Source organism: Micropterus salmoides, unplaced genomic scaffold (genome assembly GCF_014851395.1).
Source record: "Micropterus salmoides isolate LMB-PRFRI ecotype aquatic unplaced genomic scaffold, ASM1485139v1 Ms_hic_scaffold_14, whole genome shotgun sequence".
NCBI lineage: Eukaryota > Metazoa > Chordata > Actinopteri > Centrarchiformes > Centrarchidae > Micropterus > Micropterus salmoides.
In genome coordinates, this window is record NW_024040485.1 from 24,530,753 (window position 1) to 24,548,885 (window position 18,133).

The 18,133-nt window shown below is 40.5% G+C and overlaps 2 protein-coding genes across 4 annotated transcripts; both read right to left on the reverse strand.

Annotated features, from left to right (window-relative positions):
* Positions 1-6,684: 6,684 nt before the first annotated feature.
* Positions 6,685-8,430, reverse strand: LOC119902454 (C-X-C chemokine receptor type 4-like). Its single transcript, XM_038718649.1, has 4 exons — positions 8,358-8,430; positions 8,018-8,232; positions 7,624-7,907; positions 6,685-7,506 (listed from the first exon to the last, which is right to left on the reverse strand). Exons 1-4 carry the CDS (start codon positions 8,370-8,372, stop codon positions 6,911-6,913), a joined length of 1,110 nt encoding a protein of 369 aa, XP_038574577.1. The 5' UTR covers positions 8,373-8,430; the 3' UTR covers positions 6,685-6,910.
* A 2,858-nt stretch (positions 8,431-11,288) lies between these two features.
* On the reverse strand, positions 11,289-18,063 carry si:ch211-227n13.3. 3 transcript variants are annotated; one of them, XM_038718664.1, is made up of 6 exons: positions 17,455-18,063; positions 16,184-16,264; positions 15,548-16,032; positions 14,840-14,915; positions 14,568-14,699; positions 11,289-13,167 (listed from the first exon to the last, which is right to left on the reverse strand). In XM_038718664.1, the coding sequence occupies exons 3-6, from the start codon at positions 15,996-15,998 to the stop codon at positions 12,801-12,803; spliced, it is 1,026 nt and encodes a 341-aa protein (XP_038574592.1). In that variant the 5' UTR covers positions 15,999-16,032; positions 16,184-16,264; positions 17,455-18,063; the 3' UTR covers positions 11,289-12,800. The 3 variants fall into 3 exon arrangements, with proteins under 3 accessions (XP_038574592.1, XP_038574590.1, XP_038574591.1); XM_038718662.1 differs by lacking the exon at positions 17,455-18,063 and adding an exon at positions 17,286-17,428; XM_038718663.1 differs by lacking the exon at positions 17,455-18,063 and adding an exon at positions 17,137-17,417.
* Between the last annotated feature and the right edge of the window lie 70 nt (positions 18,064-18,133).

An 18,133-nucleotide genomic window follows, 5' to 3' on the forward strand; every position in this document is an offset into this window, starting at 1 on the left:
GAAGTCCCGACAACTGAGCAAAAGTTTCGCGCGAAAAGAGAGACACGTGATCTTTGGCGCGCCGCTTTCGACCAATCGCTGATGTTATGCAAATATCCTCGGGGCTTGTAGCATATCAGGAGCGAATACGTCAACTGACGCAAAGTCCTGCTGCTCTTTCCCGCGGCACGCTTCCTGCTTCAAACCAATAAAGTTCAGGGGGAGAAAATGGTGAAAACAAAATAGATTAGGTCACTCTTTGTCTGTGCGCGTGTCTTTTAATCCAACATGTGTGCATTATATCAATTTGACATGAGGTAGATTTCAGACAGACAAGGCACCAGTTTCCTATTCACATATTCACAAAGCTAAATGCTTTAAGTCAACCCCATGTTTCAAGGTATCCATAATCGAAATTGATATGTACTTTGAGTCTTTTAAACTTGAAATGGAGTAACTTTAAATTGAATTCTAAATAAAGTTTTTAAAAAAACGATTTATCAATGTTTATGACAGAACAAGACTGTGAACCTGTGAATCCAGACAGACAGATTTCTATAATCCTAACAATATTTTATTTATTAATAGATGCATTTTCTTACAATAATTCTAACTGGTGGAGATAATATAGTCACCATGTGTTATGGCCTATATAATAATTATTAACGTGAAAATCATTGTTAGTATGATTATCACACATCACTATTGCTGATGTATGTGTGTGTGATGTACAATATGCTGTGCAGTTTCCCACTGTGGCCACTGCAGGGCAGTGAATACTCATGAATCTACAAAACATTCAACAATTACTTGACCAGCAAGACAAGAGAGATGCTTCACATACAATATTCAAGAAATATCTGCATATTTTTCGGTTATTCCCACCAAAGAATGTTGATTTGCACTTTCTCACTGTGACAAACATGAATATTTCAGGATATTCACTGAAAGTGTTAGCATCTGGCATCATATCTGCTTTGAATGTGTTACAGTGTCCATCTTTTCTTTTCAATGATGAGTTGTAGATGTTAACAATGATCTAATATAAATATTAAGGCCGTGTTAACGTAAATTGAATGTAGCGTTGCAGTTCCTCACTCATGTTACAGAATATACAAATTTCAAATTTCAAGACAGTCACAAAAGTGATGAAAATATTTTAAAATAAAACAATTAATTGACACAACTGTGTTTCTTATATTAAGTCCAAGTAATGTAAATGGAGGGGGATTGATGTTTAACTGGCTCCTTGTTAATTAATGCAGCAGTAAGACATACAACACACAGCTAAGTGTGTTATACAACGAAGGTTAAAAATCAAGGGCAACTGGACTTGGTTGAAGATACTGGAAGACGTTTCGTCCCTCATCCAAAGGACTTCTTTAGTTCTGACTGACTGGCAGGGAACATACTGTTATACAGTATGTGTTCTTATGTGTGTGGATTTTATACTAAAAAGCAAACAAAATGGTCCCTCTTTGACAGCAGATGCATACAGTTTGATGTAAGGGACCAAAGTGGTTGTCAATAGTTTGAGGTACAAGTTTGTATCAGTTGAGCCTGAACTGAAGTATTACAAATATATACACCTTGGTGGTACAAGGGAAAAGTATTTGTCCATGGCAGTGTTGTTGGGCAGGAAGACAGTGAGCCATGTTGCTCTGATTGGCTGGTAAATAAAGTAATGGTTGTTGTTGGGTTAGTAGAGAACAGTAGCTGTGGTAACCTTGGTTGTAATTTACAATTTATTCCAACCGTCAAAAGTATCAACTTTGGGAGCAAAACTTGTTAAAACCTCTCCATTCATAGAGTCCATGTTTTGTGCTCAGTATGTTGCAATGTACTGGGCTTGTTTGGTTGTCTGGAAACAATGTATCATTTGCATATATTGACAAAAATAAAAAGATTTTTGGAACACACTGAGGATACACATGAACAGCAAAGAAGTAGAAAATGTCTGAGACATTTCTGCAATTTTTATACTTCTTTGCTGTGATTAACTCAAATTTGCAATCCTCAATCCAAGATGACCACAGCAGCTGTTCACTATAAGGATGACACTACAACCATGCAGCAATTTTCAAGCCTTGGGCACTGTGTAATAATCAAAGGATTAGCATTTGGGTGGAGTATCCCTTCAAGAGTTAAAATAAACTGTATTTATAAGAGGAGTGTGTGCTGGGTCTAAAGAAAGCTGCACTCCCAAATGTCAGATCTTTTATCTTCTGGGTGTTCTGAAAGCATATAGTGAAGTGACTTTGAATGAACACTGGAGGCAGTTTGTTAATCAGGGCAAAGAAACAGAACAATGCACCATGTAACAATATACTAGTGGTTATAATGGCAGGGTGGAAAGCAAAGCCAAGCCAACAGCGTGGGTGGTGATGGTGCAATGCCTCTGTTGTGAGAGACCCGGGTTCAACTCCCCACTGTGACACATCCACCAGTGTGTCCCTGAGCAAGACACTTAACCCCTAATTAATATATATAGCAATTGCAAGTCGCTTTGGATAAGAGTGTCAGCTAAATGAATAAATGTAATATAAACCACCTGCTGTCATCAGGGCCGTTTGCACATCACAATACGAATTTATGTATTATATCAATTAACAAATTGTAAATATATTTTAAAAAATGACTGATGATGTTCACTTCTTTCTCAGTGATGACTGATCGACGACTTACTGTCTGTTGATGAGTTGCAGCTGAAAACCCTGGGAGAAATCTAGTAAGAGTATTGAGTTAATAATTTTTTGTGAAACTGCTATTTCTGAATGAATGAACCATCAAGCTCGACATGTCTTCATGATTTCATTTTGAGCAATTTTAAACATACATTTGATGTTCATGTCTATTAACAGTAAGTAAGTGCTCTATAACAAGCTGTAAGTATTTGTTCATGTGTGTTTATTCAAGAGGAGTTAACACATAAATAAACACTTAACATGTCCTTGTATCTGCTCATTAATACATTATCGTGGGTTGTAAACAATTTGTGTTTTAAAAAGTGTTTATATACTGTTTATAAATGTTGAATAGGCGAATTCAAGCAAAGTAAACTGGGTAAAATAAGTCCTAGTTGGCCGCCATAGTGCAGCCAACTCTAGTTTTGAGGTCAGTACCTTGCTCAAGAGCAATGGCAGGAGCATTTCAAACATGTATTTCTTTAAATGAGGAAAAACTGCTGAGCATTTGGGAGGACATCCGAACTCAAACAAAGTCTGCAGTCAGCCTCTGCAGTGTTAAGCCCCCGGGACCATCTGTGACCAACCAATACTGATTTCTACTCTATTATTCCATTAATTTCTATTTCTGTTCCCACATCATTCTCACGTCTCCACCTGCTGAGGTCAATCCAAACACTCCCAGCAGGCAATTGATTTCACCTGTCACATTGTATTAATCCACCAGGAACAAAGCAGGAAGTTATTGCAGGCCATTTGGATGCAGCCCAGTCTTTTTCTGCCTCTTTATTTCTCCTTTTGTCTTGACCTCTGGTTTTCCCACAATTGTTCAGAGGCAGGAAACTCATTCTGTCTGAATATGAATGAACCTGACCATCTGTAGACAAACACACACACAGACACACACACACACACACTAAACCCCTAACACTCACAGATATGCACCACAAGACTGTCAGTGCCATCAGGATTGGTGAAGAAGGCATATTTAAATATCACATTTACCTCTCAAATGTAACGAAGTAGAAATATAAACAGCATAAAATTACGTTAAAAATGTATTTAAGTACATTTCAGCACTGGTTGTACCGTTATTGCTGCCACTATGTGCCACACAGTTCAGATCCAGATCAAACACAGTCTGTAGTGACATTCTCATGTATTGTGGTTTAATCATGCAGCAGAAACCAGACCAGCTTGTGCATGGCGATGAAAACTTTGATGGTGTCAGATTTGTGGTAACAGGTGAAAAACAAGACGATGTGAACAAACAGTTGCAAGAGCAGCAGGATATGAAAAAAAAGAAATGAGAGACGGTTTAAAAAGAGCTTCCTGGTGTATTTGTATTCACATGGTGACACATGGTCATTGTTAAGGTGGTTTACTCCCGCACACTGGACTTAACATGAAACAGTGACAAAGGTTCAAGTGCTGGTGTTCAAGTGCACGGGTGTTCATTTCCATACTGGGTAAACAGAGCAGGGCTTGGTCCTTTTTTTTTATAACAAACTGCCAACAAAACAAAACAACAAATAACACCACAATGCTAACACTGAGTTTTAATGCGCTACCTTAAAAAGCTACAAACACATATATTTAGACAGGCACCAGGTCTGCATTTTTATTTTATGTATCTCTCTGTGTTTTTTATCACCTAGGCCTACTATGTATTTATTGTTAATTATCTTACCACTGTGTATTAATCATATATTTTACTACGTAGCCTGTTTCAACGTGGCTTTATAGCTCACTTCTTCAGGGTGGTAGCGCCATACAAATAAGCTTTATTACTACTTGCAATACTTATGAACTCTGGTCTCTGGTTTACTGCCCACACATGACTGGCTAATGTAAGCCAGTAATAAGAATAAGCTGGGAAATCTGCAACTTGTGAACATCCTGATTTTCTTTTCTTTGTTTACTTTCAGAAAACATCTTATTTAATAGGCTAAAACAGATATATAAAGCCACATAACTGGCTTTGCAGATTTAACTACCTTGGACTGCTACCTAACTACCTATGTGGTTAACACCCTTCTCAATGCAGAGCTGATATGAATTCCACATACCAACAACCATGCTAGCAGCTCTGTGAGGCTGTTTTTAAGGCAAAGTACTGCTTTAAGCTAAATGCTAACGTCACTGCTAACATGCTCACAATGATAACATGTTGATGCTAATCAGGTATAATGTTTACCATCTTAGTTTAATGTAGTAGCTTGCTAACATTTGCTAATTAGCACTAAACATATAGTACAGCGAAGGCTGATGGGAATGTTATTAGTTCACAGTATCACACATAATGACATTTTGACCTAATGGTGACCTATACTGGATGAAATTCTTCAGAGATGATCAAAGTAATTACAACTCCTGAGCATTTCCAAAAATTACTAAAAGTTGATGCGTTATTAATTATTAATTATTATTTGGTATTTACAGTTGGGTTTTTTTGGAATTTATACTCTCAGGTTTTGTGCTTATATTAGGAAGGAATGGCTGATGGTGTGTAGTTTGCTAAATGTAACTGAGAAAAAGAATCTATAATTTGGTCATGATATTATATTTGTATCATTCATAAGAGCTAACAACATCCTGACTTTTAATACTTTGCAGATCTACTGTCTGTTTACACATCACCATTACACCTGGTTATTCATGATGTCCTTCACTCTCCCTCCTTCATGTTGTTAAACTGATTTATTTTGTAGCAGCTCTCGGTGTTTGTGGGTGCTGAGCTGCTTGGGTGTTTGATTGTTTTAGCTGCTTGTTTTTCCTAAAATGAGCCGCAGGAAGTCTTTCCTGTTTTGAATACACTATGAATAGAAGACAAGTGTGTGTGTGTTTGTGTGTGTGCTTGTGTGTGAGAAGAAAGAAGAGAGAGGTCCAATATATGAAAAGGTAACAGATACATTTTTCTTCTAAACTGACTGTCAATGTAATTACTCTACACATATTTTTTGTATATATATATATATATATATATACACCGTTTAGCCACATAAGCGCATGATAGGATAGTTAGAGTGATGCACAGTTACTCACACAGAGTCAACCCTTCACTGTCGTGCTGACTTACTGTATTCTTCCTTTTCGTCTCTCTTACAACTCTCCTATTCATCCTCCTCTTCTCTGCTCCAGGAAACAGGACACAGTAAACTTCCAGCTTCTGTTTCTCTCACTACCAAGTGGAAGTAGGTATGTGGGAAGCACTTGTGTGTGTGTGTGTGTGTGTGTGTGTGTGTGTGTGTGTGTGTTTGTGTGTGCATTAAAGTTCTGGAAAAATGGACCTCCTGACCCCTTCATGCTCCCTTCTCTCTCACGTAGAAGAAGCAAACTGTTTATATCATCAACATAAATCTGGGCTAAACCCCCAAAACATTGACACAAACACATCCACACATGCCCTCTTACAGACAGACACACGCACACACACACACACACACATGTGACTCAGATACATCTGGCTATCACACGTCACATTTTAAAAAGCATCATTTCATTTCTTGAAAGAACTGTGTTCGTGCTTTGGATCAGGGGATTCAGATGGCATGCGGCTGACTGACTTTGAATCAGTACTATGGGAAACTAATTTCAGCACTTTTCCCCAAACAATCTGTATTCGTAAACCATCAACTCTGCCCCCTCCAAACACACCAGATAAGTAGATTTGTAGCCTTGGATAATGTTGGCAGCTGTCCGCTGACAATTAAACCACACATCTGAGATAAAATAGTTTTGATTCCAGATTGTTCTTCCGATTCTGTTCCTGTCACTTTTTCAATGTGTTTTCTGAGATAAAGCTGAAAGGCTTTCATGTATCATCTCATTAGCTAGACTGGCAGACTCTGAATTATTTGTGTAATTTGGGTCTTAAAGATATCTATCTCACTTACAGAGAAGGAGACTTGGTGAGGGTGGCATTCACTGTGGGGGAGTGGCTAAAGTACAAGCTAGGAATTCACACAGTTTCATTCAAGAAGCAAGAAACTTATTTCATAAGAGAAGACATTTTTGCAAATGTGGGTATTTTGTATATTTTATTACAAACATCTGCAACAGTATACAACAAGACAGCAGCACTGAAAACAAACCCTATAACAGTATTTACAAGAGAAACCTCACAGTGAGGGAGAAGACAAGTCATGGGCCAGCAGACTGCTTCTTACTTTCTCAGATACTTTGTGTGAATGTCCTTACACACATATATATACACAGTATAAACATATATAAAGCACAAACAAACACTAGCTGGAATGTAAACTGGAGGACTCGGACTCTGTGGTCGTGGAGGCGCCGGGGCGTCTTCTTGGTAAAATCTTCAAACTGGAGGCTCGGCTCAGTGTGAGGGCTCTACGAGCCGAATTCTTGAACCCGGCCCCCAGGAAGGCGTACAGCAGTGGGTTCAGGCAGCAGTGTGCAAATGCCATAGGCTCAGCCACCGCCAGCCACACGCCCAGGACGGCCTCCAGTCTGCAGCTGCGGGGCAGGACCTCCAGGCGCAGCAGAGCGTCCACAGAGATGCCAGCTCCGTAAGGCAGCCAGCACACGAAGAAGCAGAGAACCAATGCGATGGTGGTCCTGACAGCTCGCCGCTTCTGCCTCTGGCCCCCCAGAGGGCCTCGGGTCAGCCTGGTGACAATGACACAGTAGCACACTAGGAGGACCAGCCCCGGGATCACCAGACCCACCAGGACCAGCTGGAGGTGGAAGACTGCAACCCAGAGAGGAGCATTGTCTGCAGGGTAGAATCGCTGGCACAGAGTGGCACCCTCTCCTCCTTCCTGAGTCCGGGCAAATATCAAATCGGGCACTGCCAGGAGGCCAGCAGGCAACCAGGCGCCTGCAGGGAAAGAAGAAGATAAAACGAAGTAAGGGACTGTGAGAGTAAGAACTATGAAAGAAGAATAAAAGAATTGCAAAGGGAACGGCATCAACAGAATGATCTTTCGAGACTCACCCACATAAACCAGTCTGTGTGCCAGCAGCTGCCTCAGTCCACCGGTGTTGGTGTCCGTGGCTCGGACCACCGCCAGGTAGCGGTCCAGGCTGATGAATGCTAGGATGAGCACACTGCCGTACAGGTTCACCGTGTAGATAGCGTGTACACCGACGCAGGTGGCTGCTCCGAAACGCCAGTCAGCCAGGGCTGCTTCCACGGCCCAGAACGGCAGTGCCAGAACAAAGAGGAGATCAGCGGCTGAGAGATGGAGGCGGTACCAGTCTGTGAGGCTGCATTTTGACCTGTAGACAAACACAGGAGGGTAAATCCAGTCATTAAGCCTTATTTCTTATTGCTTCTTGTAAAGGACAAAAAGCTTATCAACCACCAAACCCCTCAGCCATCCTCTCACCTGCGCTGGCAGCCCAGCACTATGACGACCAGGCCGTTCCCGGTGATGCCCAGGGTGAAGATGAGGGCGTAGACCACAGGCAAGAAGACATGCTGAAGGTCAGCAGTCATCACGTGCTCCACTTCACAGGGCTCCTCGAGATCCATCCCCAGGTCACCAGAACCAGAACCAGAACCTGAGCCTGTGTCATTGTAGTCGTATTCAAAGAAGATATGCTGGGGACAGATGATAGGTGATGATCATTAAGGGCACAGAGCGAGTAAAAAAGGCAACAATTGATCCTAAACACAGATTTATAAATTAACATACAAGCATGACTGCACTTCACTAACATACTTACCTCATAGTATGACATGACGGAGGCAGTCAGTCTGTGTCAGTCTCAGCGGAGTGTGAAGCTGAGATTTCTGTCTACAGCGGTTATATAGTTGTGTTCATGCTCCTCCCCCAAACACTCCAACACATCTGTGTTCCTGCTGAAACGTTTTTCCTGTTTTCGAGGTGTCAGGTGCTGATAGTGGTTCTATCACAGGATACTGTGTTGTGTGTGTACGCTGCTTGAATTGTTTTGGCCCTGAGACCTGTGGTTTGTGATAATCAGGATCTATTGGCAATAGGAAAGAGTACATATGAGAACCAGACAATATACAGGTGCTGGTCATATAATTAGAATATCATCAAAAAGTTGATTTATTTCAGTAATTCCATTCAAAAAGTGAAACTTGGATATTATATTCATTTATTCCACACAGACTGATATATTTCAAATGTTTATTTCATTTAATTATGATGATTAAAACTGACAACTAATGAAAATCCCAAATTCAGTATCTCCGAAAATTAGAATATTACTTAAGACCAATACAAAAAAAGGATTTTTAGAAATGTTGGCCAACTGAAAAGTATGAACATGAAAAGTATGAGCATGTACAGCACTCAATACTTAGTTGGGGCTCCTTTTGCCTAAATTACTGCAGCAATGCGGCGTGGCATGGAGTCCATCAGTCTGTGGCACTGCTCAGGTGTTATGAGAGCCCAGGTTGCTCTGATAGTGGCCTTCAGCTCTTCTGCATTGTTGGGTCTGGCGTATTTCATCTTCCTCTTCACAATACCCCATAGATTTTCTATAGGGTTAAGGTCAGGCGAGGTCATGCTGGCCAATTAAGAACAGGGATACCATGGTCCTTAAACCAGGTACTGGTAGCTTTGGCTCTGTGTGCAGGTGCCAAGTCCTGTTGGAAGATGAAATCTGCATCTCCATAAAGTTGGTCAGCAGCAGGAAGCATGAAGTGCTCTAAAACTTCCTGGTAGACGGCTGCGTTGACCTTGGACCTCAGAAAACACAGTGGACCAACACCAGCAGATGACATGGCACCCCAAACCATCACTGACTGTGGAAACTTTACACTGGACTTCAAGCAACGTGGATTCTGTGCCTCTCCTCTCTTCCTCCAGACTCTGGGACCTTGATTTCCAAAGGAAATGCAAAATTTACTTTCAGAGAACATAACTTTGGAGCACTCAGCAGCAGTCCAGTCCTTTTTGTCTGTAGCCCAGGCGAGACGCTTCTGACGCTGTGTCTTGTTCAAGAGTGGCTTGACACAAGGAATGCGACAGCTGAAACCCATGTCTTGCATACGTCTGTGCGTGGTGGTTCTTGAAGCACTGACTCCAGCTGCAGTCCACTCTTTGTGAATCTCCCCCACATTTTTGAATGGGTTTTGTTTCACAATCCTCTCCACTGTGTGGTTATCCCTATTGCTTGTACACTTTTTTCTACCACATCTTTTCCTTCCCTTCGCCTCTCTATTAATGTGCTTGGACACAGAGCTCTGTGAACAGCCAGCCTCTTTAGCAATGACCTTTTGTGTCTTGCCCTCCTTGTGTAAGGTGTCAATGGTCGTCTTTTGGACAGCTGTCAAGTCAGCAGTCTTCCCCATGATTATGTAGCCTACAGAACTAGACTGAGCGACCATTTAAAGGCCTTTGCAGGTTTTGAGTTAATTAGCTGATTAGAGTGTGGCACCAGGTGTCTTCAATATTGAACCTTTTCACAATATTCAAATTTTCTGAGATACTGATTTTGTTTTTTTTTATTAGTTGTCAGTTATAATCATCAAAATTAAAAGGAATGAACACTTGAAATATATCAGTCTGTGTGGAATGAATGTATACATTATACAAGTTTCACTTTTTTTGATGATCTTCTAATTATATGACCAGCACCTGTATATGTGTGTGTGTGTGTGTGTGTGTGTGTGTGTGTGTGTGTGTGTGTGTGTGTGTTTAACAGTATCTCTCCGAACACCATGCTCTGTTAAATCAGGACAAGCAGCAGGAGTTTCAGCTCTCACCGGAGTGTACTTGAACATACTTTTATTTGCGCCACTGTCTTATATGATTTATGCACGAGTGGGAGAAAAGGTGGTAGGTAGGTGAGATGTGAGATGATTATCAGCTTTGTTCTGGTAAAGCTGTAAGACGCCCTCCGCTTTTTCACTGTCAATGAACCACGAGTGTGTGTTTGCGATAACTATGAGCAAAATGTTTCAATGCCAACGTGAGCAGCACATCCCTCCCATTATGGAGACTGGAGTGTGAACCTGGACTTCTACAGTGTGCAGTATGATCAATTAATACATTTTTAAACATGTGGTTTAAAACTATATTTAAAGGATCCATTGTAAAACTGAAAGTAAAATTTCTTTTTTATTTCATTCAACCTTTATATGAAATAATTATAATTTAATTTTGAAACAAAATAGCAAATTAATTCTAAAACTTTCCAGTTTTATCTCATTTAATTAACTAATGTGTCTGTCTGTATGTATCAAGTTCAATTTCACATTTCATTTGCTTCCCACTTTGACATTTACAGTTTCTCTTTCATGACCATTTTAATCTAAAGTGTAAACAGCACGGAGCAACAGCTTGAGCTCTGATTGGCCAGCTGCAGTGTTTTGGTAGGAGTCTGGCCAATGAGAACGCCTACTGCTCTGTGAATTCCACTTATTTTTTAGGTAGCACAAATAAAGGTTAAAGCAACAAACTAATTTCAACTGTAAGATTGGAACATGACAGGCAGGCACAATAAATGTATAAATAAATTAAATTTTAATGCCATTTCATTAGAATCAATGTATTGATTGATTAGAATTAAACTCCTGCGTGTGATGCAGAATTGGTCAGAACATACAGACACATTTCCTGGCTTGGCACTGGCAGTTCTGTCTGTAAATCCCCATCCTCTCCCAATACATTAATCCCATAAGTGAACAGCAACACCCACCACCCCCACAAAAGAAATGCTGTCAAACCCTCAGTCCCTTATCTCTTTCTCGTTTTCCTCACCCTTCCTCTACATTCACTGGTATCAGCACAAACATCTCAGAAACAACACTGCTGTGTAAACCTCCTTGAATGTGGAACACAAACTGATGTTAAAAGATTTATTCCTGGTCAACAAAATGATCACCATGACTTGGTATAAAGCTGCTTCTTGTAACAGGCACCAGAACAGACAGTATTAATTGGAAATTGTGCTGCTGAAGAGCAAGTTTTTTTTTAAAGCCGACATTTTGAGCTTTCATAACAGGAAACACACAGGAGTAAACAATTATTAATTAAAAGCTGCATTTCATTTGTATATGCTAGTACCAAGGTCCTGGTTATTGTGCATACTGACTCACTAGGACACTAAATGATCGTTAATTGTATTAATTACACCTGTGCTTTTCCTGCTGTGACGAATCATGTCTTCTGTTATAAAAAAGGGCAATAACTGAGGCACACAGGGTTAATGTAGTGTAACCGGGGTCCTTCATTAAAGTGGCGCCACCATGTGGACTTTGACAGAAAGAGTCTAACAGCCCAAAAACTCTGAAAATACTACGAGCTACAAGAGTAGTGTAAATAAACTATTCCCTTTCCAATGTTCACAGATCATGGTTTGAACCCGGTATATTCTCGATTTTTTTATTCATACAGAAGGGGCAGAAATGCACTGTATCCCAAATCTATACTACCTACTAAAAGTATACAGTATGCTCTTATATATGTTAAGCATTGTAGTTCAACATATAAAGCAACATACCTTACTATTTATGCAAAGAGGAAATGATACAATTGCCGTGAAAGTGCAACTTCTGCTGTCATAAATTAAAATTATGGGTTGCATTTGTGAGTACAACCTCCATTTCTTTAGTGCATTACATTGTGGGAAAACATCAACACACACAAAAAAAGCAAATACCTAAGCAAATTTGTCATTTTTTTAGTATGCTTAATCCTGTCACTTTTCTAGCGTGAAGACATAATATGTTCAAAACCTGCTTTGAATTAGTATGTCACAGTGAATCATCTGGATCCTTGTATTGAGGTGCTCATGTAGGTCTACCGGCAGAGGAAATGTTAAATCGGTCTGTCATAGAGATACGATAAACAGTATTAAAAAAAAAATCTCCCCACACACAGTCATCCTGTTGTACGAATCTTTAAATGTAATTTTGAAATTTAAGAAAAAATAAATAACACAATAAGTATGTGGAACTGCAGCAAATATTTGCTAAAAAAACAGGCATATGCACAGGTATTTGACTGCAATAAACAGGTATATGTCTCCAATTAAATGGCAACAAGTATTTACAAACTGATATTCAAAACAGAATAACAACCGGGCTGAACAACCCTAAAGGTCAACGAAACATCACAAGTTAAAGCTACTTCAGAGCTTGAATGCTTGATACTGTAGTGGTTAAACTATGGTTTTAAAAAAGTTGCCTCACTAACGTGTTTCTCTCACAATCTTGCTGCTGTTCCCACGCAACTGACAAAGCAAGTCTCTGAATCCGCCCCTCTTTGGTGCATCCTGCTTGGGTGGGTCCAGTGTGACTGTGAAAGGAATCAACTCAACAGTCAGATCTTTCTCCGCTGGACTGCCGATTTCTTTATCGCTACTACCCGTAAAATCAGGGCAGCTACTGGGGGAGCTGGTTGGACGAAGATCATCGGTACAGCTAACACTGATGTGTTGGAGGCGACTGTTGCTGTTGAGACGCTGCTGCTTAGCAGCGTTTGGACCCTGAGAATCATCTCTTTTCCTCTTCCTCCTGTTCTTCTTCCTCTCCTTTGTCACTGGCACTCTGAGGTTCCTGACACAAAAACACACCACACTTTATTACGTTTATTGAAATGCAATGTGGCTCCGAAGGATTGGCCAAATTGATGGTCACGGAGGGTAACTGATCAACAACACTGAAATTTGTGTAATTGTAGGTTTAATTACCTTTCACTTCCCTAAAGGTTCAGCGTGTAACTTTTAGTGGCATCTAGTGGTGACAGTTGTGAATTGCAGCAAATTTCTCACTGTGCATTCACTTGCTCTTTGGATGAAATAAGTAATTTATAATAAATGTATTAATTCTAATGGCAATTGCAAAATCAGCAGTAAAAAACCATAACTTTTTTCTTTTTCTCCATGAGGTTGTACATTATATCAATTTAATTTCCAAATCCAACAACAAAAAGGCTGTGAAAACCAACAGCATATGGTTTCCTTTTAATATCTTTCGTCTTTTTGCAATAAAGATTTAAGGAGGAAAAAAAGAAATCCAATTATTCCTGACACCACATGAATCAACTATAGCAGGCTGCAGCGCATCATTCGCTCTGCAGAGAAGTTGACTGGCTGCAATCTTCCTTCTCTTCTGGACCTGTACTCCTCAAGGACTCTGAGGCGAGCAGGAAAGATTGCAGCTGACTCCTCCCACCCCAGACACAAACTGTTCCAGACTCTCCTCTCTGGCAGGAGGCTGCGGTCCATCAGGACCAAAACCTCTCGCCACAAAAACAGTTCCTTCCCGTCTGCAACTTGCCTCATTAACAAGGCCCGGGTCCCCCACTGACACTCCCCCCTTGCAAACGATACAAATGTCTCTGCACATGTAAATACCGTTTCATCTCATGTCAGGCTCAGACCTGGTACGTCGCACATATTTGTTGTTGATCTTTGTTGTTGTAAATTTTTATGTTGTCAGTTTATATATTTATATGTACACAATATTCTCTTGCATTACGTTACTTCTGCACGGCACAGACCTAGAACAGTGCACATGTATATATCTGCAACGTTGTTCTTCAATTCCATATTTATATATATCCACATTTATTTATGTCGACTGTATGTTTGTCTCCGTGTAGCACCTTAGCACCACAGCAAATTCCTTGTATGTGTAAAACACTACTTGGCAATAAAGCTCCTTCTGATCCTTCTGATTCTTCTGATCAGTCACCGCTCACCCCTCCTTTTCCAAGCACGGAGAAGAAGCTATAGTGGTAAATAATACGTGTGGTCCTATGTCAGGTCTTTATACACCACTGGAAATATAGTTATGTCAACAGATCCTCAGAAGTATTACACACTGAACAGAACCTTTAATGTAATTTAAATAAAAAATCAAAACAAAAAAAACCCACACCACATTCAAATAATTTCTGATGTAAACAGGCTTACTGATCTGCTGAACATGTATTATGTGTACAGATGCATTACCTCTGAAGGAAAGTGTGTGACCTCGAGCAGGTTGATGATTCTCTCTCTCCCACAGACTGCTTTCTACTGCTCTTGGTACCGTTCTTCACCTTAAGCCTTTTCTTAACCAGCTGTACATGGATCAAAAGCTTCCTGACAAAAAACAGAGAGGTGTGTGGTCAGCTGTCAGCTGACAGAAAGTGGATTTGTGTGACTACTGGTGTGTCACCTTAAAATCTATTAACCGATACACACACACAAACACACGCGTGCGCGCACACAAGCAGCCTTACCCTCTTGCAATAAGCGGCCTCCTCGGTCTGAACGTCTTGATCAGGACCCACTGGTCACAGGTCAGAGACTTGGGATCTAAAGAGAGGTTGAACGTGTTAGGATGTACCCAAGGGAGTTGCTTTGTTTTGAGACACAAGGGCTCAGATAGGGGGTATGACGATACACAGTATTGGCTTCACAAGATAATATATATCCTATATTTAAATTGCATGTTTTCTTATTGTACAATTACATCTTTTCTTGTTGCTATTTTTCAGAACATTTTTTAAAAAATGTTTTGAAAAAATAAAGTGACAAAATCTGCCATTTCAAAAAGTGATGGGACATGTCCCCAGCGTCCCCAATGTAAATGACACCTATGGATGTACCTGAATATAGACTTGAGTGTAGCCTGTGTGAATGTATAAGTTATTCAGTCTCAGTGCACTGGGGTGAAATTGGTAACAACACAGGCTTTGGACGTTTTGCCTCTGACCTCCATTATACGGATGTGAAAGTGCTGCATTAACTTTGCCAACATCACTAGAAAGCTTACGTTGTCGGCCACCACATGTACTAAAATAAACTGAAATTATTTTCAAGGAGCAGAAGCTTGTCAATTGTGCCTTTTCTGTGTTCTGGTATTTGATGTAGCAGCGACCCAATTTTCCCGCACTTACATTATATTTTCATCTTTTGTTGCTGAAACAAGGAATGAGCACACTCACCATTGTCTAAGAGTTTGTTTTTAATTGGTGCTTTCATCTTCTTTGCCTTCTGGTAGAGCTTGCGACAGGCTGAGCACAAGCCCTGCGAGGGTCTCGGTTTCTTGGAAGCGCCGTTATATAGCAGAGAAGGTCCAGAAGCTATGCTGCTGGTGACGGAGACACTGTCTTCATCTGACACATCCACTCCTTTATCAGCTACCTCTACAAACTTTACTTCATCCTCTTCTGCAACAAGTTTTGCGTCATGTGTACTGTTGATGATGTCAAGGATGTCACGGACCCTCCCGTCATCTGTATTAACTACACTGTCGGAGGCTTCGGCCTTCTTCAGCCCTGTCCTGTGTCTCTTACCCTTCAACCTCCGCTGGATAACTTCTTCATTTGGGCTGGGGCTTCGCTCTGGACTCTTCTTGGAGATCTTCGGTAGTCTGGAAGAACGTCGGCGAAACATGGGTCTTTCCCACTTCAGACAATATTCAAATGACCTGTGACAGAGAGCAACAGTGTCTACCTGTGATGAAGCACCTATAAAGTGTAATACATTGGTATGTGATCACTAAGGTGCACAGCTTTATCTTATGTCATAGTTTAGGTCACAGGCTGACAACATTTAAGAAAGTTTTCATAGGGTCTTACCTATAATATTCTACTCTTATGGACGATGTATGAATGAACGTCTCATATCTGTTTGCTTCATACACACTGTCAGACAGATGCCTGTAAATTTGAAAACAACAAACCACTTTAAAGACAAATAAATATAACAATGGAAAAGGGGGAAAAAACACAGCAGAGTACTGAAATGTGATAATGTTCCTGTTTCTGCGTATCTCAGTTATGATGTGCTTGCTCTGTCGCACACAACCTTTCACATCTTTGACTATATTGCAGGATTTGTTTTCATCTTAACAGGAGCACAAAGGACCTGCGGGCTGATACTGACCGACTGTTCGTCTGTACATTGTATGTATTGTTGCTGTCAGATAAGTACAGTGCACACAGCTCACTACATATATCTTCATTGTATTTTGCCTTGAGCCCCAGAAACCAGACAGTGCTGTTTTGACCCACTACTTTCCACACAGGTTTGCTGCGTTTCATTTAGTCTGTGTTAATTTCATTAAACCCCACTTTATATGTGATTATGCGTCACGTAAGCACAATATCAACTGATATCATAAATCTCTGAAACAATGTTTTTACACAGGACCTCTCCACAAAACAGGTAACCATGGACTAACAGTTATCCGCAATACGATGCTTATTGTTTTAGCTGCTATTTCAGTGGTGAACATCTCCAACCTAACCTGAAATGAACCAAATGATCACAAACCGAATGATACAAAACTGAACCTGGTCATCGATCCGTGCTGGACTACGACCCTGGGACTGGTGATCCAGTTAGGTTTGGCCAACACACTTGGTCACACTCAAAAACGTCAATAATCGTTGACGTTATACTGTTGCTCAGCTAATTTTAGCATCCTGGCTAAGATAGTGAGACAAAAATAAACAAGACTAAGTTACCGGGATCGACTTCTTCCATGCTGAAATCAAGTTAGTCACTCAGCAGTGACTTTAAAACTTACTTTGCCTCAGATCGCTCACAGTTTACGTATTTTGACCGCTTGTTCATGTTTGATGTCTGAACTAATTAACGGGGGGCTTACTTGTTAACATACGGGCTCGTGCCCCTCTGAACTCGCGGACCTCTGTTGGCTGTTGGAGGACAACCTACTTGAAGTTGCGCGCGGGGGAAGAGAAGATTGTTGCTGCTTCCTTCTTCATCTACTTCTACTTCTTCTACTTTGTGAATTTTCTTTGCGGTTGCCAAACAACGAATTTGCGCATTATCGCCGCCAACTGGTTTGGATTGTGGCTTCGTCGTCGGTTTTCACGGCTGTTACCTTCAATAGCTCCGTGTCAAAGACTCCATCTCTCCCAGTTTTGGGATATGTTGAAGAGCTAATTTAGTCAGACGTTTCACAGTTTTGATCACCTCAAAATCCCTGAAGATGACGATACAGTCAAGAGCGCAATGAACTGAATGTCTGTCCAAGTGTAATGGCTTTCTCAAACCACTGCTTATATAAATAGTGACCACCTTTAACCCTTCAGAGTTCCTGGTGACATTTTGTGCCATTCAGTTTTCTTTTATTCTCAAGACATTTTGGCTGAGTTAATTATATATAGCGCAAATTTGGCAGAGCATATTCTTTTTTAAGAAATTTTAGAATCGTCGTCTCAGTTCGTTAAATTAGCTAAGCGACGCAAAACCCGACACATTTGTCCCTTATGGCAAAAAAAGAAAACCATTGAAAACCACTGAAAATGCCTTTTTGGAACCCACATTTATCTTGACCTAAACTGATGCATTCCTCTATGTTAAGATTTCATTTTGGACTACTAGCTTTCAAATTTAAATTTTTATATTTGTTCACCACTTTGTGATACTTGCATGCAGGAAAACACTTTTTAACTGTTTTCTGCAAGGGAGCCTTGCCACTGAAATGATATGTGTGTGTCATATTGATGTTGGATAATGGTGGTGTTTTCTCTTAGAGAAGTTTTTCTCTCTTGTAATAA